The sequence below is a fragment of the Alligator sinensis genome, unplaced genomic scaffold (assembly GCF_000455745.1).
Source record: "Alligator sinensis unplaced genomic scaffold, ASM45574v1 scaffold389_1, whole genome shotgun sequence".
NCBI lineage: Eukaryota > Metazoa > Chordata > Crocodylia > Alligatoridae > Alligator > Alligator sinensis.
The window spans coordinates 1,078,524-1,100,896 of NW_005841951.1; the positions used below are offsets into that span (position 1 = coordinate 1,078,524).

At 42.2% G+C, this 22,373-nt stretch overlaps 1 protein-coding gene across 1 annotated transcript in view; it reads left to right on the forward strand.

Annotated features, from left to right (window-relative positions):
* The window catches only part of LOC102381124 (lymphocyte antigen 75), a gene marked incomplete at its 5' end in the record, with an annotated part of 121,167 nt that overhangs the window by 34,215 nt on the left and 64,579 nt on the right, over positions 1-22,373 (forward strand). Inside the window, 9 exons of the mRNA XM_025199967.1 lie at positions 752-820; positions 5,966-6,089; positions 9,926-9,961; positions 10,216-10,391; positions 13,317-13,375; positions 14,167-14,243; positions 16,824-16,960; positions 18,001-18,106; positions 21,578-21,738. Of these exons, the coding sequence (XP_025055752.1) occupies positions 752-820; positions 5,966-6,089; positions 9,926-9,961; positions 10,216-10,391; positions 13,317-13,375; positions 14,167-14,243; positions 16,824-16,960; positions 18,001-18,106; positions 21,578-21,738 (945 nt within the window). The remainder of the gene's footprint in view (positions 1-751; positions 821-5,965; positions 6,090-9,925; positions 9,962-10,215; positions 10,392-13,316; positions 13,376-14,166; positions 14,244-16,823; positions 16,961-18,000; positions 18,107-21,577; positions 21,739-22,373) is intronic.

Sequence of the window (22,373 nt, forward strand, 5' to 3'; positions counted from 1 at the left end):
ACCTGGGGTACCTAATCTTTCTGTGGATCTCATTATCTCAGCCTGGTCTCACAAGGGCTCATCTTACTGCAGTTCTTAGGACCAGAATGACTCTCTCACCTACAGTCCAACCCTATACATTTCCAAACTACACCCCCTTCTGGTTACTTGACCCCTGCTTCACAATGCCAGACATGAGTTTCTCATTAAGCAATCTGTAGGTTTCTGTCAGCAGCCTGCTTCTCAGTTAGCAAGCTCTCAACTCTACGGCCAACTTCTCCTAATCAGGCAGCCTGTTCAGCTCTGCTGCAGTCCCTCTTTAACATACTGTCTGGAGCCCAGCCCCTGTAGGCTATTCCCTTTTCCATCTTGTTCCAAGTAGGTCTTTTTCCCCAATGGCTTCCTATTTCTCCCTGGTGGCCCCAGTACTCTGTCTCTTTCCTCTCTCAAAATAACAGAGGGTAGGGGCCTCCTGTTACAATGTATATGTAACTACAGATATAATTCATAGGTACACTACATATTCTCAGTCTAAGCATCTTGGTGTGTTCACACCTCTCCAGTAACTATCTTAGAGTGGTGTATATCTATAAAGTTAAGTTCACTCGTATATCTTTGCAAGGTTGCTCCATAAGTTTTCTCAGCATCTTTCTATTTGTTTGAAAGTTGCCCAATATTATGGGGACTCAATTCTGACTGGGACTTGCAAGTACTACCCCAGTACAAATAATAATGATGACGTTACAATTCTGTCATTCTGTACTTTCTGTAGGTGACCACTGTTATGCCACTTGATTACCAAGAAGATGTCTATGATACTAGAGACTGTGCTGCATTAAAGGTTAGTTTCAAGACTGTTATAATGTATTTATAAGTGAAAGTCCTAGTCATTTTGAAAAGATTTTTGTGGTATAAATATTAAGTTTAGGCTGACAGTTGCAGTGTATTCATAGTGATATGCAGTAAAAACTTGCTACGTTTCTTTTTGTTAATCTACAAACTCTCATCTTCACAAAACAGAAGTTTTGCCACTTGCTCAGAAAATTTGTACTAAGTATGATACTGTCATCGGCAGTCCCTTGATTCAAGGGTGACACTCTTCTAATAAATAGGGAGTCTTCAGTGAGTCTGGAGATGGCTGAAGAAACCAATCAGATCCTCATATTCAACTGCAGACATTGCAAATAGTTCCGGGAGGAAGGAGTGGGGCCTGGTAATGTTGGGTCACAGCTCTTTCCCCTTGTCTCTCTCATCTGTCTACCTCCATTGTGAGGCAAGTTTGCTTTGAGTGACTGATACCTTAATATATATTATGGCACCATTGCGGGTAATTCAGTGTTTGAGTTTCCAACATCATTAATATTCTGTCAATGTTAATATCTAATTTCTTCATATTGGCCCTCAAAATGTCCTTAAATCTCTTCTTTTGCTCACTCCTAGAGAGATGACTATTGGTAAGTTGAAGTATAGGACCTGTTTTGAGATGCTGGTTGTCAGGCATCCTTACAACATGTCCTGTCCATTGGAGCTGGTGCCATGTAAACATGGCTTTAGTGCTGGTAAAAGTTTGCTTGAGCCAGAATGCTGGCATTTATTCCGTCCTTCCAATTGATGCAGAGGATTTTCCAAAGACATAATTGGTGGTAACATTCCAAAGCGTTCAGGTGTTTCCAAAATGTTGTCCAGATTTCACACCCATACAGCATGGTAGAAATATTAATAGACAAAAAGTGTGGTTTGGGGCCTGATGTTATGATGATCAAAGACATTATTTTAGTCCAAAGGCAGCGCTAGGCAGACTTTATCTAGTGTTGAGTATCATCATCTATATTTACTTTTCAGGAATGGTAGCTAGCCAGGTAGGGGAAATGCTGAATATTCGGAGATCAGCTGCTTGGCTTGAGGTGGGGTGGTAAAGGATCTTGGTTTTTGTGAGATAGTAAGTCCAGGCATTTTGCATCCTTCGCAGAAGCAATCAAGAGTAACCTGGAGCTCTTCAATTTGAGTGGGCACACATTACACAATTGTCAGCATATTGAAGATCAGTAATGCAGGCATTAGTTATCTTGGTGTTGGTTATCTTGGTTGACTCCTGTCCTTGTGATTACTGGATTCTGACCCAGATAGAAGCCTATCAGTAATGAAATGTGAAATAACTGTGATATAGATAGAAAAGAATGTTGGTGCTTGGCTCTAGTTGTAATAATGAAAGGATCTGTGTCCAAGCCATTGTTTAGGATGGTTGCTGTCATGTTGTCGTGAAGGACTCTGGTAACAAATTTTGACGGGTATCTAGATCTTGTCAGGATCTTCCATGAGGTCTGTCTGTTGACCTGAATCAAGTCCCATGTAAAGATCTTCATGTTGCTCGCAACACTTATCTTACAGCTGTCTAGCAACAACAATTATTGTAGGTATGAATGGTCTGGAATCACATTGGGACTCGGGTAGAATGTCTTCAGCCAGGAAAGTGAATCTATTGAGGAAAATGCAGGCAAGAATCTTCCCAGCTATGGACAGGAGTGCAATACCATAATAATTGCTGCAACCTGTTCTATCTCTTCTCTTTGGTGTGGTAACAATTTTGGTATTTCTCAGGTCACTAGGAATCTGTTTGTGTTCCAGATCTTCAAAATAAAAGCAAGCAGTTGGTAAGAGAGCTGCTTTCTGCTTTGTTTATAAGTTTCATCTTGTATTACATAAGTACCACTTGCTTTGTTGTTCTTAATCTGCTTTACAGTTGATGTAATTCTGCCAAGTTTTGAAAGCTACTCTGTCAGAGCTTGAATTTCCCTATCATTTTCACTGAGCCAGTCCTGGTCTCTCTTTGTGGAGAAACCTAGAGAGTCTTTCACACCTCATGAGGGTTTTCCCAGCGAGCAAGTAGTGTTAAGACCATCAGGGAGGCTAGAGTTGCTCACTGTGGCACTGCTGGAGATCACTGTTTGAACCTCTATCAAGATTGAACCTCTTCCTTGATAGCTTATTTTGTTTACATCATTTTGGGGTGATGTGAAAGGACATGACTAACCATATCAGGTGACGATCCATCAAGCAGTCAACTGCACTGGTCATAGCTCTGATGGTATGGCTGTTGTGATGGTCCCAGGTGCCATTATGACATAGGCAAGTGCCATTGTTCTGAGTGGAGGTGGATTCATCATGTCTTCCATTTACTGCTTTAGCAGAATAAGGAGTTCATGATGATGAGATCATGTTCCATTAGCTTAGGAGAAGACTTCCATTTGAGTTGACTTTCCCCACCCCTTCCCTTCTAAGTGTTTCATTCCATAGCTCAAAGTCCCTGTTCACTTTAGCTTTAAAATTGTCAAAAATAATAATCTTGTCATCTTTGCCCAGGTTTCGAATAGAACGTTCCTTTTGTTTCATCGTCTGCATTGAGCTATATGCACTAATGATTGTTGTATGTTGCGTGTTACTCAGTGTCATACTAGGACATGGGAAGTTAGGTCTAGGACCATTTGGAGATGAAAGTCAGGATGGGCGAGCAGAATCTGAGGTTGGACCAGGTCAAGAAGCCATTAGATCAATCCAAGAGTAGGGTCTAGGAACAAGCAGAGTCAAGAAGCTGGGAGATGAAACAGAGAACAATGTCCAAGAGCAAGCAAGCTCAAGGAATTAAGAGATGAGTTGAGTTTGGTAGAGTGCCTCAACAGGGGATGGCTGTGAAGCCCCTGGGGTCTCTGCAGCCCTTAGAGTGTAGGCAATCACCCCTTCTAGTCACCCACCACACCTTGATGCTTGTTATTTTAATGAGGGAGGCTGCTCCAGGGCTTCCTAAATTGTTCTTTTAAATGACTACTAGGTGCATGTGGTCTCTGCCTTATGAGCTAATTGCATGGCTCCGTTCCTCCCTTACACCATGCCCCATTCCTCACAGATGCCATCCTTCATGCCATTCCTCACAGATGCCATTCTTTCACTTAAACCCACTTCTGGGGTTCCTGGACCTTCTTTGGTCCCTCACTCTCAGCCTCTCACTACGCTCTGGACCCCTCCCTTCATCCCTAGGATCCTCCTCCTCCCTTCAGTTCCTCCCCAAACCTCCAAACTGCTTTCGGTGTTCTCTCTAAGATGGCCTTCTGGGGCTGCAGCCACTTTGAGGAGATGTTTTCTCAGCAGGCTCCAAGATATTACTCCCAGCTTCTTTCAGGGCCTGAACTTATACCTGCCAGCTCCCTGGGTCAGCTGACCTTCCCCCCCCCCCATTAGCCCTGGCCTGTACCTTCTAGCAGTTTTTGCAGGCTGCCTGGCCTTTTAAAATAGCAGCACTCCGAAGTGCCCTGCCACACACAGAGCAAGGTTCAGGAGCAAGCTGGGTGAAAAAGCTGGGCGGTTAATCGGAGAGCAGAGCTGGAGAGCAAGCTGGGTTGAGGAGCCAGGAGATCAAGCAGAAAGTGGAATCGGAGATCACAAGCCAGGGGGAGCAGTGAAGTGATCTTCAGTCAAGTTAAGCCCTATTGCCCTGATGCTTCCTGTTCTAGGTCAGGAATTTATATGCTGGAAGTGGAAGGTTATTTAAACCCAGCTGGCCACTCAGGTGGCAGGGAGTAGGCAGTCTTAGGCCCTACTGGAGGCTTTAAGTTGCCCTTGACCAGTTGGAGTGATTAGCTGAGGGGTGGCAGGCTGAGTTGAGTAGCTGTGCTGCCAGGCTGAGGCCCAGGTTTGAGGCTGGGATCATGAGATGCTTAGTGATGCCAGCCAGACACTGACATCTGAGTAGCTATCTTGGTCTTGATGGTATAAGTAATGTCATGGATGTGTCTGTTTTTTTGGCTTTTCATTTAAAAAAAAAAAAAAAAAAAAGCAGCAGCAGCATAGCTACCACCATAGTCTGCGAGCTGCCTCTCTTCTGTGCGTCTGGTCTCACTAAGTGCAGAAATGTCAGTATCAAATTAAGCAAGTTCTCTGGCCGTGAGTGTTATCCTTCAGTCCACTCATTCCCTATTAGGCTTGTCCATAAGGGTATGGTTGTCCCAGTTACAAACTTCATTACTTGATTTGGACTGCAGATAGAGCGTTCCCACTACTTGCAGTTTTCCAGTCAGAGATGGACTATGTTTAGGTCCCCCTCCCCATACAGGGTAAGGAGAGTAGACCCTAATTAGGCTTGCTCAACTGTGACTACAGCTGCTGAATCGTATCCTGTCTCAGTTCCAAGTACAAAATGACCACCATGCAATCATCGCCTCCACACAAATCCATGATTAGGGGCTTCTGGTAATCACTAGGACCTTCCTCCATCACCATAGAAGTGGCTATTAAAGGAAGACAGCTGTGCATGTCATCTTTAAATGTGGGGGTGATGTTGTGGATCAACAGTCACACGGTACTTCTTGGGAAGGCAACCTTAATCTGACAGCAAGGAAAACCTAGGTAACCAGGAGTTTCTACACCACTGCAGCCTTCATTCACTTTTGTGGCCATTGTGAAGTATTCTTTCTTCATCCACTTACTCCACCATTGAGGACTTTCTTATTTTTGGATCACTATACATCTTGCAAACCTCACTCTTAACCTTGCTGCCATGGATGGCCTTGCCAACAGTACAAAACTCCACACAGCATTGCGTGTTATCTCTTGATTATGTTAAAAGGAATAATTTCTGGGACAGGTCATATCTTTCTTTCTGGGTAGAATTGTGCGTCATTTGAAGCGCAGTAAATTATACTGTATTACTCTGTGATAACACAGAGGAGATGTAGATTAAAAAAAAAGAACCTGTAGTCATTTTCAAGAACAGATGTCCATAAAAGGACACACTTTAAATTGATTGCTTCCTCAGCTCAGATGGCATTGGGGGTAATGCTGTATTTTATCATTTTAAAAATTCTGTTAAAATTGCCTGGGACTGGCAAAAAAGGAAATGATCTTGTTATTAAGTAGATTTTTATAAACAGCATTATAACTCCAGAGGGTTGTATTGACTCTACCAGCACAGTTTCCCATCTCTTCTCTTATGCAGACCATTCGAATTTCGCGTAGACAGTACTGGAGATTTTATCCATATGAAGGCAAAGAATTGGATTTTTACTTGAAACCTTTCCACTGTGATGCTAAACTTGAGTGGGTTTGTCAGATAACAAAAGGTAAATTGCATTTGTGTCCATTTGTTTATCTAATTTTATTGTTTTTGTTTAAAATATCTTTGCATCTTCTTTCACTTTTTTTAGCCCTAACAATAAACCCAGGGTCTCTTTAAAATAAGTAACTCAGAAAGACATTAAAATAGTCTTGAGACCTACAGTCCATAGAATTCAAAAATGAGACTTGACCTTTTAATATTTATATGGCTAAGAACACCTAGTGTATCACATTTGTAATGCTGTTTATATCAAATTGAAATGGATTTTGCTATACGAGGGTGGTCCTAGTACAATCATGGACTTAAGATATAATTGGGACTATGGAGATGTCAGCAGATAGTTTACATTACTGGAATGCTGTCTTGGATGGCTTTTGTTCAGGAAGGACAGATGAGGGAAAAGGGAGGAGTTGGATTTCTAATGCGCAATATGAAGTGGAAGGTAGGCCTGTTGAAAGCCTCTGGGTAAAGGTCAGAGAAGAGAGCAACAGGGGAATGTCATGGTGGGTTGCTTAGGACAACCCTGGTTTAACATCTTCATTGATGATTTGGAAGATGGGATTCATAGAATCCTGGAAAATTAGTGTTGGAAGGGACCTCAGGAGGTCATCTAGTCCAACTGCGTGCTCAAAGCAGTACCAGCCCCAACAAAATCATCCCAGCCAAAGCTTTGTATACCCAGGTCTTAAAAATTTCCAAGGATGGAGATTTCACAACCTCTCTGGATAGCCTGTTCCAGTACTTTACTACCCTCCTTGCTAGAGAGTTTTTTCCAAACATCTAACCTAAACTTCCCTTGCTGCACCTTGAGACAGTTGCTTCTTGTTTTGTCATCTGCCACCACTGAGAACAGTCTAGCTCCATCCTTTTTATAACCACCCTTCAAGTAGTTGAAGGCTATTTATGAAATCCCCCCCCTTAATCTTCTCTTCTCCAAATTAGATAAGCCCAGTTCCTTCAGCCTCTCCTCAGAAGTCATGTCCCCCCACCCCCTCAATTTTCATTGCCCTCCACTGGACTATCCAATTTGTCCACATCCTTTCTGTAGCGGGGGCCCCAAAACTGGACACAGTACTACATGTGGCTTCACCAGTGCCAAATTGAAGGAAGTGATTATTCCCCTCTGTCTGCTGTCAACACTCCTACTAATGCAGCACAGTATGCTGTTAGTCGTCTTGGTGACAGGGGCACACTGCTGGCTCATATTCAGCTTACTGTCCACTGTAACCCCCAGGTCCTCTTCTGCAGAGCTATTGCTTAGCCAATCAGTCCCCAGCCTGTACTGGTGCATGGATTGTTCTGTCCTAAATGCAGGACTTTTCACTTGTCCTTATTGAACCTCATGAGCTTTCTTTTGGTTCAGTCCTCCAGTATGTCTAGGTGTCTCTGAATCCTAGCCCTATCCTTCAATGTATCTACTACTCCCTGCAGCTTGGTGTCATCTGCAAATTTGCTGAGGATGCACTGCATCCCATCTTGTAGATAGTTGATAAAGATATTGAAGATATTCAGTGAGTGCACACTTAGCAAATTTATGGATGACACCAAGTTGGATGGAGTTGTACTCTAGAAGGTAGGGCGAGGGCCTGGGATGACCTGGATAGACTGGAGAAATGGTCTTCAATCAATCAGATGAAATTCAGCAAGGACATGTGCTAAATCCTGCACTTAGGTTGGAATAATTGCATGCATAAATACAGACTGGGGAATGATTGTTTAGGTTGCCATAAACTAGTAGTGGACCATAAGCTGACTGTGGGCCAATAGTGGGATCACGTTGCCAAAAAAGCCAGCAGTATATGCTGAGTTGTACTAACAGGAGTGTCTCTTGCAAATCAAAGGAAGTGATTCTTCCTCTCTGTTTGGCACTGGTGAAGCTTACGTGGAGTACAGTGTCTAGTTTTGGGCCCAAAACGTCAAGATAATATGGACAGATTGGAAAGTGAGTGACAAAAACGATTAGAGGATTGGGAAGCTTGATTTATGAGGAAAGGCTAAAATAAAATAATTAGGATTATGTAGTCTGGAGAGAAGGAGAATGAGGGGGGATTTGATAAGTCTTGAAATACCTGAAGGTCAATTACAAAGAGAATGGAGCTAGACTATTCTCTGTGGCTATAGGTAGTGTAACCATACATCCCAGTTTGGTTGGGACAGTCCAGCATTTCGTAGGCTGTCCCAGCTGGTTGGCTAAAATTTGAAGCAAAAGTCCCAGGTTGGTACCACCCTACCCAAACATGCCCAGCCCAGCTCTTCCTGAGGCTGGGTGGGGGGCAGGCTGGACTGATCACTGCTGTTCCTTCTTGGGGCAAGGATGGGCCAGGGTGGGGCAGGACTGCCGAAGATAGCCTGGGCTGAGGCTTGGATGCCTGTGCGGTGCAAGCCAGGATGGCCACCCACTACCAGCTGTCTCGTGCTTTGCTGTTGCAGCCACTGCTGAGGCTCAGGGTGTGTGGTGGCTCTGGGTGTCTGCCATCAGCAGGGGGTAGGTGCCACGTGACTGGAATGTGGGCTGGCAGAGCATGAGGGCCACTCCCACTGGGTCCAGCCTCTGTGCATGGGGGATAGAGCCTTCCCTGCCCCTGTTCTGCTGTCAGGGTTCCTGGGAGCCACAGGGTTGGGAGGGAAGGAGGGAGTGCACATGAAGGGTCAGGGGGTGTGCACTTGTGCTGGGTCAGGAAGGAAGGGGTGGTGTGGTGCCCCCTGTCCTGGATTCCTTCAAAATAAAATGTTCACCCTAGCCATAGGGGTCAGGACTAGAAGCAATGGCCTCAAGCTGCAGCAGGGGAAATATAATTTGAAGATTATGAGGGTGGTCAAACATTGGAACAGACTATGGACAAATTGTGGAAACTCCATCCCTGGAAATTTTAAGAGCATAGTGGACAGATGCTTGACTAGGATGGTTTAGTCAGGGCTGATCTTGCCTTGAGCAGGGGGTTTGGACTAGATGACCTCAGAGTCCTTTCCAGTCCTACTTTCCTATGATCCTAAAAAGTGCAGGCCTGAAGCCTAAACAACAGTGAGTATTATACTTTCTGAAGGCTTGTGAAATTTTAGTTTTGGTGGTGATTTGTATTTTAAGAGGAAGCACCTATGCATCCCTGTTTTGCAATTCTACCTTGCTCTTATGGAAAGTCCCTTGGAGTAAAAAATATATCATAGTGCAGATAGTCACCCTAACCTAGTGAGAGATACAGGCCATGGACTTTGAGCATATATGTGCTTTAATATTTGTAACCAGTATTTATAAGTACAGAAAACCGTATAGACAGCTGAGAAATGTAACCTATATCCTCCAGACCCAAACTGACCTCTAGTATCCCAGTAAAATTTGTAATTAGGCTCTCCAGAGTAACAAGGTAGCCAGAAAAGGGTTTCTTTGGTTGGAGTGAAAAAGGATAGTACAGCGTCACAGACACTGCCGTTTTGTGAGCTGTTAAAAGTGTTATTCTCTTGTGTAATTTCAGTTGATCAGACAAATAGCTTTCCATACTTTTCTTGATTCACTGGAAATATTCAATTAAAATGAATGAATTAGTTAAAATGCCAAATCTTAGCATCTACATGAGGATAGAATTGACATTATTAGAGTTTTGATGCTTGCACGTTTCTCTACTGGGGAGAGAAATAATACATTTTACTTAATTTAGACAAAACTCCAATTTACTTTAAATGAATGTAAGTCCATTAGGAATGCAAGATTGGGTATGGAAACTGTAAAACCAATTTACTCCAAATTCTTCTTGCCAAAAACAGGGTATAGGGATTTAAATGCTTTGTTGCTTAGGTCTTGTTGTGAAATGCCCCTGCAATAATTATATATTTTTCCTGGAACAGGTAGCACTCCAAAGATGCCAGAGTGGTACATACCAGGTAAATAAATTTACTTCTTACATATACTTCAGTTTTGTGTATATAGTATTTTTTTATGATAATATCCTTTCTGATGTTAGTGTAGATCACGCAGAGTGCATAATACCAAAAATATTTGGAAGGAGAAGCAAGTATCAGCTCTCCCAGGATCAGAACAAACTTTGTTCAATGTTCCTTTTCTGTGTGTAATAATTTTTCAGGATTAATTCCTTGAATCTGATTTTTGTTGTTGTTTTTTGTTACTTTCTCTGTAGATGCAGTTGGAATTCATGGACCATCGCTGGTTATTGATGGATCTGAATATTGGTTTGTGTTGGACAAGCACCTGAGCTACCAAGAAGCTTCTTTCTACTGTGAAAAAAATGATAGTGACTTAGCATCTGTGGAATCTTATACAAAACTAAGGGCAGTCCTAAGTCAAATAGATATGGTAATCAAATTTGTTACTTTGTATTATGAAAATGTTTTCATTACAATGTTTAGAGCATAAAGTTACTTTTTCTCTTCATTTGTCATGCTGCCACATAACCCTTTTATATTTTTTAAATTTCCTGAAAAGGGGAGAGATCACTCAAATGCTGTGTGTCTTTTTTTTTTTTTATTAATCTATTGTAATTGATCACTTGAATAATTAAGTTTAAAATCTCTTTGATAACGGACTACAAGGCCCATACAGGACGTTTGTTTCGGCAAGAATCCCATAAGCCCCCCATAGTTCCTGTGGACTGTAACAGCGTATAGAAACTGTATGCGTGAATTCCAACACTGGCACAACACATCGCTTTACCAGAATGAGAGGAGTATATGAGAAATCAGTGGCAGGTTTCTGTGATTTAATCATAGGAGGGCAATGTGTATAGTATGCATAAACAAAATGATCCGCTCTTCTGTGAGAATCTTTGTTTAAAAAAAAAAAAAAAAAACAGATAAGATTACAGCATTTCTTTTATAGCAGGGGTACACAAAATAGAGCCCATGGGCTGCATCCAGCTCACCAAGGGATTCTATCCAGTCTGCAGTGGATCCTTGGCCCCACCTGGCCCAGGCATGGGAAACAGTCTGGGCCATGACATGTGCAGCCAGTCCCACCACCCCCAGGCATGTGGTGGGGCAGGGGAAGCGCAGTGACCAGACTCGGCTCCCTGCATGTCCCTGCCCATGATCCTAGTCCTGGCCTTACCCACCCATCCCAGTCCGGGCCGCCACTCACCACCTGCCCGTAGCCCCATCCCACCTGGCCATGCATGCCCTGCCCACAGGGGTCTAGGGCTGGTCTCCTTGCAGACCCTGCCTGCCCACCCACTCCATCTGGTGCCTCTGGTGGTGGGTGCAGGGTGGACAGCCCTGGGGATGGATAGGATTAATTGTGCCCTCCCCACCATGCTGAGCCAGGTCAGCACACTGCCCCCTTACTTCCTGGCCTGCAACAGCGCTCTAAAACTCCTTAAGTAGTTGACCCCCAGGAAGGAAAACCTAATGGCCTGACCTACCAGTTCTTCATAATCCATGCGAGTTTGGGGGATTTCTTGGAGAAAGTCATCCACAAAAAGGCTATGACTTGATCAGCTTTGGGCACCTTATCCTGTGTCCCTAGTAGTCTGACTGCATTAGAGTTGTTAGGGCCAACACTTCCAGCTCTTATCCCTAAAATCGCTGTTTAAAGTGTTTCTTATGGCCTATAGGGCACTAATATAGCATGTTTTGCTAGGTACAAGGGTAGGAGATGCTTCTCAATTCTACCCTATGTCCTCCCGAGCTATTGATCCTGTGACTCGCAGAGAACCCTCCTTGGGGTTGGAAGAAAAGGGGAACAGTGCCACAGGGATGACTATCCTTGTCCTCTTCCTTTTCTTTACCTTATGTTTATGTAAAAGCTAATTGACCCCTAATTAAAAGAAATATTGTCATGATAGTAATTTTTATTGCAGTTAAAACAATTTTAATCTTTACTCTAAAATTTCCCCTATGTTCCTGTAATATAAACATTACATCAGTGTGCCAACTGACGTTCGCATTTCCTGGGAGTTCTGGTGGTTTAAAGGGTCAAATTCTTGGAATCACTCCACTCCACTACACTGTTTTCTCCTGGCTTGAGAATTAATGTCCCTTTTAACCCCTTCAGCCTTGCAATTTCTATAGTTGCCACTAGATATATTATGTATCATAGTGCTTAGGGTCGAAAGGGACCTAGACAGATCATCAGGTCTGACCCCCTGCCTTGGGCAGAAATAGGTGCCAGGGTCATATCACCCCAGCCAAATATCTGTCCAGCCTCCTCTTGAAGACCCCCAAGGTAGGAGAGAGTACCGCCTCACTTGGGAGCCTGTTCCAGAGCCTGGCAGCCCTAACTGTAAAGTAATGTCTCCTGATGTCCAGCCTGAACCTTCTCTCTAACAATTTGTGACCGTTATTCCTAGTAACCCTGGGTGGTGCCTCGGGGAACAGAGCCACCCCCAAATCTCACTGGTGATCTTGAATAGAAGATCCAGTGATATGTACTTTCGTGAATGGTAGGGTAGGTGTGCAGAAGATGTGAAGATGACAGTAAGATCACAATTAAGATATTATCTACACCATGAAAAAATTTGAAAATCCCTGTGTTGGCATATGAGAACTCAGACTTGAAACTGACAAGACTGATCTTGTTATCAACAATGGGTAAACATAAAAAGTATAGTAAGTAGCAGAAAATATTTTTCAAGTTTTTTTTCATTTAGTAATAAGAGTGTAACAGAAGGTACTCAGTATTTTTTTTTTTTTAATATCCCCCCTGCTCCTCCACCATGTGCATGGGCAGCTCCCCCCTTTCACCCTGCCTGCTACATGGCAGCATAGCCAGCATTTGACCTGCAGCTCGCTAGCTGTGGGCTTCCCCACTGCACAATGCTCTGGGTTTCCCTAGCACTGTGTGCTGCACCACATTACATTGCACCACCCTCTGGGGCAAGCACAGGAATTGGAAGCCAGAGGAAGGAAGGGGAAACCTAGAGACACCAAGTACAGCAGCAGCAGCCAGGGGAATGGCAACTTTTTGGGAGCTGAAGGGCCGCATGCAGCTCCCAGGCTTCCAATTGGATGGCCCTGTCTTACACAGCTATGTAAGATGAACAGAAAATTGTGACTTGCCAATGTATATAGTCTATGTCTAATATCAAGAAGTCATTTAAATTATAAGAGTACTGATTCTTACAATGCAAGTTCCAGTCTTGCTGCTTTTAAACCATTTAAGCCATGGGAAGTCTTACTGTATAATTTAGAGGGGAGAGGTAAAAGCCAGTGATCCATCATGGTATATTACAGACTATGTGATGCTAAAATCTCATGCTTATTTTTTTTTTTTTTTTTCTATTTGCAGTTGGCAGGTGAAGAACAGAAATGGTGGTTGAAATTCATAGATTATGAACATCATTCACCGTAAGTAAAATGATTCCAAGCAACGTTATTAGAAGCTTTTGTTGACATTAATTTTGAGAATAATTTTTTAATTTTAATTAAGGTATTACTAAAATTACTATTACATGATTCCAAATTAATAACAGAGCTCACTTCTGACATATCTACAATATAAGCTATGAGTTATCAACACTAACCCCCTAAATCTGTAATAGTAACATTTACCTAGAGCTTTTTCTTCAAAGTATTTTAAAATATTGAACCAGCCCTGCAAATATGGCCAGGGTTTTAATATCTTAGAAGTATTAATGGATTATTAGAACCCTTAAATGATTGAACTCTCATCCTAACAAGCAAAGCTCAAACCACATTAAAATAACTGCAAACAGAAAATTTAGGCTCTTGTATATTTCACTGGTCATGATAATAAATTAACAGCTCCTGAGGAGTCAGACTACATACTAGACTCTTAAGTAAAGATTACATTCTTATCCTAGCCTGAGCAAGGGCAGAGCTCCTGTAGCACATTCCTCTGCCAGATTGTTTTGGGCAGTAGATCTAGGACTATTTCTATAGGTCCCTTGATCTTACCATCCACTTTCCCATATGCTGGTCCTCTCTCCAGACTTCTTGCCTATCAATGCACAGACAGCTCCCTGGAGTACAGTTGCATGTGGAAGCTCCTGGCGCTATCTGTCTCCCAAGCAGCAAAGCTACAGTGGTTCTCCTGCCATCAGAATCCTTCCTGCCCAGGATTTTCCCCTCAAAGAGCACATTTTGTCAGAGGTTGACTTTGAAATGTTTGTGTCTAGTTTACAGTTACATCCACGTTTCTATGGTCGATTCTGGAGGGATTGTTTGTATATTTCTAGAAGGACCTGGTATAAAGGTAAGCTTGTTACTTCATTTTTTATATATATATATATATATATATAAAAAAAAAAAAAAAGTAGCTGTCTAGAAATGTTATATTGATTGTAGGAAGTATGATCTGATTTGGTTTCTGGCAACCCATTTCTCCATATAAAGAACTTTGGTTTTAATTAATGAAATAAAGTAGATGGAGGAGTAGAGAATTTTGTGCAAGGTTATTAGCCTGTTTAAGACAAAATAAACTAAAATAAACTAACAAATAAAATCTACTTGTGCTGGTCAAATGTTTGTATGCAACTCAAACTCTACCTTCTGGTACTGTAATACCTCAGTATCTGCTACTGAGGTATTACAGTAACTTGCAAATGCAGATGTGAATCTGGTTTAACTGAGGGCTTGTACAGGAACAAGTTCATCAAGCAACTAAAAAGCTCATAAAGGAATTTCAGATTTCCTTTAATCAGCTTCACTGTATACTTGGAAAAGCTAACCCATTGTTCACCAATAATGGCCCTTCTCTATATTCACCTACCCCCTAAACCCAATTCCTCTGCAGATTTGTATGCTGGTCACCTTGCCTCTTTTTGTCTCTGTTAGTGGGCAGCCTCTCCTCAAAACTTATTCTTCAAGTTCTGTGAAGTATAATGGGCCTTATCAAATGCCTATTTAAATCACTGAGATTGGAATTATGTTTATTCATTAAGCACTGGGTCATGTCCTGTGGACCTGGTTGCAAAGCTTCTGCTGTTCTTGAATAATATTTTATTCAACGTCTTGTCCATTAAGGACAGTGAGACCACTTGGAGAAAGGTGCTGCCGGAAGTGAACAAGGATTTCAAAACCTGGCTGTCTTGTTTTGTGGATACCTTAAGCCATGTACTTTCTTAGTCCATGTACAAAATACTCTGTATTTTTGTTGTATTTTGTAGTTGCATCAGACTGGAAAAGGACTGTTTCCTATCATAAACATAAATACTGTATGAAAAAGCAAGTGCAGATAAAATGTATAATGATGCTACTATTTATTATTGCCACTATCATAATATAAATAATAATGCTAATAATTCTGTGTACTTTATTAACTTGAATATAAGATGACCTTGATTGTATAACCCCCAATAATTAGATTCTGTATCTAGAAAATGTTATAAATTCGTTATAACTTTCCAAGGATAGAATGCGATTATTGAAGGTTTGCCTTGAATTTGTCCCTCTCTTACTGCTACAGCAGAAAAAATAAATCTGAGGGGAGTCATTGGCTTCTGCCCTCTGCCCCACCCCCAGCTTTTTCCCCCTACAGCCCTCCTCCCCATCCTTTCTCTCAGACCCTGTTCTCTCTGAGGACATGGAAGTGAGGAGCAAATTTAAAAAAAAAATAATCTTGAAATAAACATAGCTGTTGTAATTTGCATATAGTACCCAGAGACTTAATTCATCCAGAATTGACTTATTTTACCTATTTTGAAACTGCTGCAAATTTTAGCACAGGTACTCCTTAAACATGTTTTTAAATAGCACTTTGGCTGCTGCTTTTTAATACAAACTATAAATTATATTAGTCTAAAGCCAAAAGGCTCATGATTTACCATATATTAGATTGGGCTGAGCCCTAGTAGAATTAACAGCATTTCAAGCCATGGTGACCCCACAGCTCAGCACTGCACAGTATATGTATGTACTCCAGATAGATCTTTGCGGGGTGGGGGGGAGGAGGAGGATGGGGACTAGAAGACTATGTGCTGATTAGCTCCCACTCCTGACTGGAACCAGGTGTTCTTGTCATGAGTCCTGGGATCCTCCAAAAATATATGCAGGTGAGGCATAGGGCAACCTAGTCCAACTTTACTTCATGGACAACTGGTTATATATGCCAGGCTGAGAGAGGGGACAAGAGAGGGATTCTGGGTGAACTGTTTGGTGCCTGTTTCCTGATGCTTGCCAGACATTTAAGGCTGGTGAAGAAACAGGAATCATTAGAAATGGAAAATAAAAAATGCAGCTCAGTTGTGGGAGTGAAGGGGAAGTAAAAATGTATTTGGTGTAGTGGCTCACCATGACTTGGGAAACAGTCTGTACTCGGGGGGATGATACTCATTGGGCACTATAATAACATGTTTGTCCAATATAGGTCATAAGAGTCAGACTCCACAGTCAAGGACTGTATTAAAATGGGACTAAGTGAAATATACTGGTGCTACAGGAAGACAAAAGAGGACAACGGGAAAGAAATGACCAACCTTATCTGGTGGAGAGGGGTCTGGCATAGACTTTTTTTTAGGGGCAAGCCCTCTGAGGAGGGCAGTGGGTGGGGGTACAGGTATGGGTGTGCGGGCATGCGGACACATGGTGTAAAACTGTGTAGCGGGTTTTTAGTGTGGCCGCTTGGCAGGGTGTTGGAGGTAAAGATTGATTGACTTTTTTGCGGGGGTGGGGGTTGCGAAAAAATCTAGGTAGTCATGCTCAGTGCAACAGTTCAAAAATAACTAAATTAAAAAAATTGTCTTCCTTGTATGTGAATCCAAGACCAGGCTTTTTTTTCCCCATGCTGACTGGGGGGGGGAAATACTAAGTAAATATGATATTTGTATTTCTATAGGCTACCCAACAAACTGTCATTTGAAACTGCCCTTCATTTGTGAAAAATATAATGCATCCTTACTGGAGAAACATGATCCACAATATCGCCCAACAAAGGGAGGCTGTCCTGAAGACTGGATTCAATTTCGGAACAAGGTAAAGGGAAAGTAAGAGGAAAGCATTTATTACTGGTATCCAGGTTGTAATTGTATTGGTTTAGAGGAAAACGCAATCAGGGCGCGTGGACAGAGGTGATATCTTTAATTAGACCAAGAAGATTTTTGCAAAAAAAAAAAAAAAATTAATTTCAAGCTTTTGGGCACAAACACCTTTCATCAGACATCAGAGAAAAGATTGTAAAAGTTCTCCTAGGTAGAAATGAAAGTTCATATTTCATAGAATTTCACATAGGAGTCACTAGATGGAAAAAAAAATACCTTAATATTTATGACTTGCATTTCAGAGTACTGCTTTTTAAGAATACGTGGTTAAAATCAGTTTGGTTATAGTTTGGCCAAAAAAGTATCATTGTGTCTTCATCTTAGAAAATCAAAAGTGGTCATGATGTTTACTTGTGGAATCAAAGTCTCTGAAACATGAAGTACATTTTTTCAAGTTTTAGCTGTTACTTTGTAACTCTCCAAAGCAAAGAAACTTCTTTTTCCTTGTAGCTAAAACTGGAGTGTAGTAGGGCTGTGCATCAGTTTTCAATCCTGTTATATTGACTGCTTCTGTACTTGGTAAAGGGATGCCTCTGATGTACACACATTACACTGCTCAGGAGAGGGAGATTCAGAGTTCAAAGTTGTGTAGAAAACAGTGAAGGAGAACACACAAGACTTTAAAAATTAAGTTTGATAAACTAAAAAACCATGACTAATTTAGAGAGATCCTCAGAGTAGCACTTGCCCAAATGCACTGTTTTAAAATACTACTAAATACAAAACTGAAACTTCTGAACAATATGTCCCAGACTGAATGAGACTTCAGTGGATTACTACACATAGGCACCTTCCTGAATTTGAATCTGAACTAATCTGTCATTGTTTTTCGAACAGTTTCTCACAGAAATTAGAAGTGAGGCTTGGGGGTTTTAAAGTCATTGTTTTATAAAATAGTTCTAAAGTACAGTAAATGTCAAAGAGAAGGTGAAATCTCAGTACACTGTGTAAGCTTTTACAATGTTTATTTTGCAGTGTTTTCTGAAGCTCAAACGTAGATATTTAACATTTAAAGCTGCCAATGAAATGTGTGAAACTTTTGGAGGCACTCTTCCATCAATCACAAGCCAAGCTGACCAAGGTATGCTCTTGAATTGGAGGCCTATTACAGTATGCAGCCCTTTAGATCAAAATAATAGGGCAAATTCTTCTGCCAGTTATATATAAGGACTACAGCAAATTATGCAGCAGACTAGAAGCTGTGTACCAGTGTTAACTAATTATAACATCATTCAGTTATCTCGAGTTTGTTGAAATAACTCTAAATTTCAGGGCAAAATCAAAACCTGTAAATAATGCCTCCTTGCTTTCGCTGTGCCAGAAGAATACTACCTGTTGAAAGATCAGTATAAGAACAAAGGCCTGGAAGGGGCCTCCTACACCCTTGAGTTCAGTGTCCTGCTTTCTAAAAGAGCCATTGGTCCCCAAGATTATGTACTCTGGCCCATCTTGTACATCAAGATGCAAGACACACTCTTGCATATCTTGCATAAGTCACAAAGCCCCGTATGCACCTTTCAGTGTTCCATAGGTAACGAGTAGGGAGACAAAGGCTCTACCAGTGCTATACCACTGCAGAGGCAAGAAATCAGAGGATTCTAGGAACAGGAAGCACTCATGCTATGAAAGAAGGCAAATAAAAACAAACAAACCCCACAACAGTCTTGAGCTGGAGAAAAATTCCTTCCTGGCTTCAGATCTGGAGTTCTATTTCACACTGTTCATCAGAGTCAGCCCAGTCAACCCAAGAACCTGAGAAGTCTCTAAGTATCATTGAGAGCACCAGCATATGCCAGCTGTCACTTATAACTGTAGCCATGTGAAAGGAATTGGAGACTGTTAAGAGTCTAATCAGAGACTTATGAGGAATAGAAGGGCAATGATTGAAGGAATCCCCATGCTTTACTTGGGAAGTTAAAACCTCATTGAAGTGAATACTGTGAAGAGAAAAGCATTCGTATGAACTGCAAGTAAGTGACTACAGATGTACCGCACAAGCTACATGCTAGGAAACCGAAGCTAAGAAATTACTGTATTTACTCGAATCCAAGATGACCCACCCAGTAATGAGATTCTGTACATAGAAAATGTATAAATTGGTAGAATTTTCTCTATGTAGAATCTAATTATTTGAGGGTCGTCTTTCATTCATCCTCTCCGCTGCTGCGGGGGGACAGGTGGTTTGAGGAGGTCAAGTAGCTTGTCCCCTGCTTGTGCTTGCCCCTCTCACTTGTGCGTCGTCATCCCCCCCGCGCAGTCTTGGGGCACCCCCCTCTGTCTCTGCTCCATCCACAGCCTCTGCTTCTTGCTCTCCTGTCCTTCCCACCCCATCCCCCTACCCTTGCTCTGCACCTGCAGGCTCCACACATCCCTGTTGTAGTCTGGGGCACTGAGCATGGACCCAGCCCAGTCTCTGTAACCATGTGAAAGGTGGTTTTCTTCTGGCAGTTGTATAGGCTGCGTGCTGCTGCTACAGGACCAAGCTGGGTCATGTTCAGTGCCCTAAGCTGCAGCATGGACAGAGCCTGCCCATGTGGAATAAGGGCAAGATGAGGAAGGAGAGGAAAAGGCAGGAGCATAAAGGCTGCATGGGTGGGGGAGATGAAGGGAAGAGGCTGCAGAGGCAGGGGGGATGGCAGGGTGGAGAAATGATTGTGGGGGTACAGGGAACAGCTGCAGCTACAGCCCCAACCCTGGGTACAGCCTGGAATCCAGGCTACAGCAGCTTCCTGCCCCACACCCCACCACCCTTGTATGCAATTCTAAGATGAAGGGCTTTTCCCCCCTATGTTAAATAAAGGGGGAAAATCCTATCTTAGAATTGAGTAAATATGATAGTGGCTTATGTCACATCTCTGCACCAAGCACAGCACTGTTTGTGTGTTTTTTGTTTGTTTGTTTCTATACATGAGCAATCTCAGAGCAGTGGCATGCAGAGTGCAGGGCACACCATAAGTAACAATGTGGAGACAGCAATGAGAATTGCTGCAACAGAAAGGGGTTGTTCCCACACTGAGATAAAAATGACTGGGCCTAGCATGATTCAGAACTTTTCCCCTAGGAAAAAACATGCTGTATTGCAGTAATATTTTAGCACGATTGTTTCATGTTTTGAACAACTTTTGGGTGGATGGATGGTACATTTCAGTTGAAAGAAGGGTTTAGCATAGTTAATTAGTTCTGGAGGCAAGTTAGGGTTGTAGCCAAGATGTGATTCAGGCAAGAAACTTCAGCATTTTGGTAGTCGCCCCCTTCTGCCAGTCCCCATTTCATCCCATAAGTACAGTGTTGCATTCTGTAGCTGGGTATCCCTACTAGTCTAGCCAGCCTTCGAATGACTAATCCAGGAGACCTTAACCTTTTACTAGTTTTGTTTAGTTTGGAAGAAGGGATTAAGGCTAGTCTGATTAGCTAATGAATTGAACATAGGTAGTTCTGACACACTTTTTTTAACTAACACCAGTCTAACCCAAGTCTTATTTCCTAATCTTGGACAGATTTAGTGCCCTTTTCCTGCAAGTTTGCTGAAGCCAGCACTGAGCCTTGTGAAAAGAAACACAGAGGGCGATTGGCTTTGGATTTCTGAGTGGAGCCAATCTTAATTGCAACGGACTCCCCTCAATCCTTCCTTTCACTGCTGGCTTGCAGAAATCAGGCTAAGATCCAAGAAGTGGCGTTTACAAGCGTACCAGTGGGAAAGAGTAGGGGTGGGAAGCAGGAGTTTCTTCACCATTCAGAGGGGTCCATTTTTGATGCTTCTATAGAAATCAATAAAAAGCCCTACACAATTGTGAGGAGGCACCTTCCGACTTTTGGGTGGAATGGCAAATTAAATTCTTGCCATCCTGCAGCTTAGAATGTTGAGGCAAGCATGCGCATCTATAATCTTTTAGAATGCTGGGCCTCTCAAATGATTTTTTAAAAATAATGTTCTTGTTGGATATGGAAGTGAGGTTAATGACAGAACTGCAAAATAGTTAACATGCTACTAAAATAGCTATTATTATTTTTACAAGGACCAGGGAGGGGTGCATGGGTCTGGTGCGTCGAGTCAGGGAGGCATGTGCCTCCCCTGACACCAGTCAGCAACCCGGGGGTGGGGGGTGCATCCCAGCAGCTGATCCCACTGACGAGGAGGAGGTCCCCCCCGGCGGCCGATCCAAATGACCAAGGGTAGGGGGGGTGTCCCCCGGAGGCTGATCCCACTGACCAGGGGGACCCACAGCCAATCTCACTCACCATAAAAGCAGCCGCACCGCTTCTGGAACTCCCACAGCCACTTCCAGTGGCTAGCACTCGCAAGGGGGCACTGGTGGTGCTCCTGCATGCCACCCTGTCCACTGGCTAAACAGGGAGCATGGCCTGACAGGGGGTGCACCAGCACTCTCAGGGGGTGCATGTGCACACCTTTGCATCCTCTATGCATTGCCCCTGGAGGGATGCAAAGTTAATAGACATGGAGGTTGCATTATTATTTATGCAGGCTGTTTTGAAAGGTTTATGAGACCTGTCTAATCTATAATACATAAATATTTACTTTTCTGCCCAACAGATTTTATAACATCTTTGCTTCCTGATATGCCAAAAAACGTTTGGATTGGTTTGCAGATTTTGTACAGCACAAAGGAAAATAAATGGGTAGATGGTAGTAAATTGGTATACAGCAACTTTCATCCATTGCTGAAAGGAAAGCAAAGGAGGATTCCAATTAATGTAAGTTGTGCTTTCTTTGAACATGCGAATCCTGCTAATATTTTGTCTTATTGCATCAAAACAGGATATTTATTTAAAAAACCCAAACCAAAAAAGTGTGTATTAAGTGACAAACAAGAGGATCAGCAATGAGTCTGGTTTTGGCATTTCTTTGGACATTATCTTGTGAACAATAATAAGTTTAAGAAGATTTAAAGAGGAGATTTCTTTTGTTACATCACTTTCAATGTGTAGTGAAAAGGCCACATTCCATAAAAACACAGACAGCAAAGGGAAGTCTTATACAGAATACATGAGTTAGCTAACCAGTAGGCATCATATTGTGGGCTGCATTATCCACAGAACAGTAAAGAAATGGAGTAGAACCCAGCTGATTTAACACCGATTTTTAAATTGATGTTAAAATTTTTAAATAATTTAACATAATTCCATGTGTTTGTATATGTTTTACTTAGAAATTACTGCTGAAGGAACAATCTAGCAACATGGTAACATTTGTAAAATAATTAACTATATATTCTACTACTGCTTTTTTAATACCTCTTAAATGGTTCCATACTTAGTAATGGACCTTCTTTTATGTTCTCCACAAATATATGCTTGTATCGTACATAAGATCAATGAGTTTTTCTGGT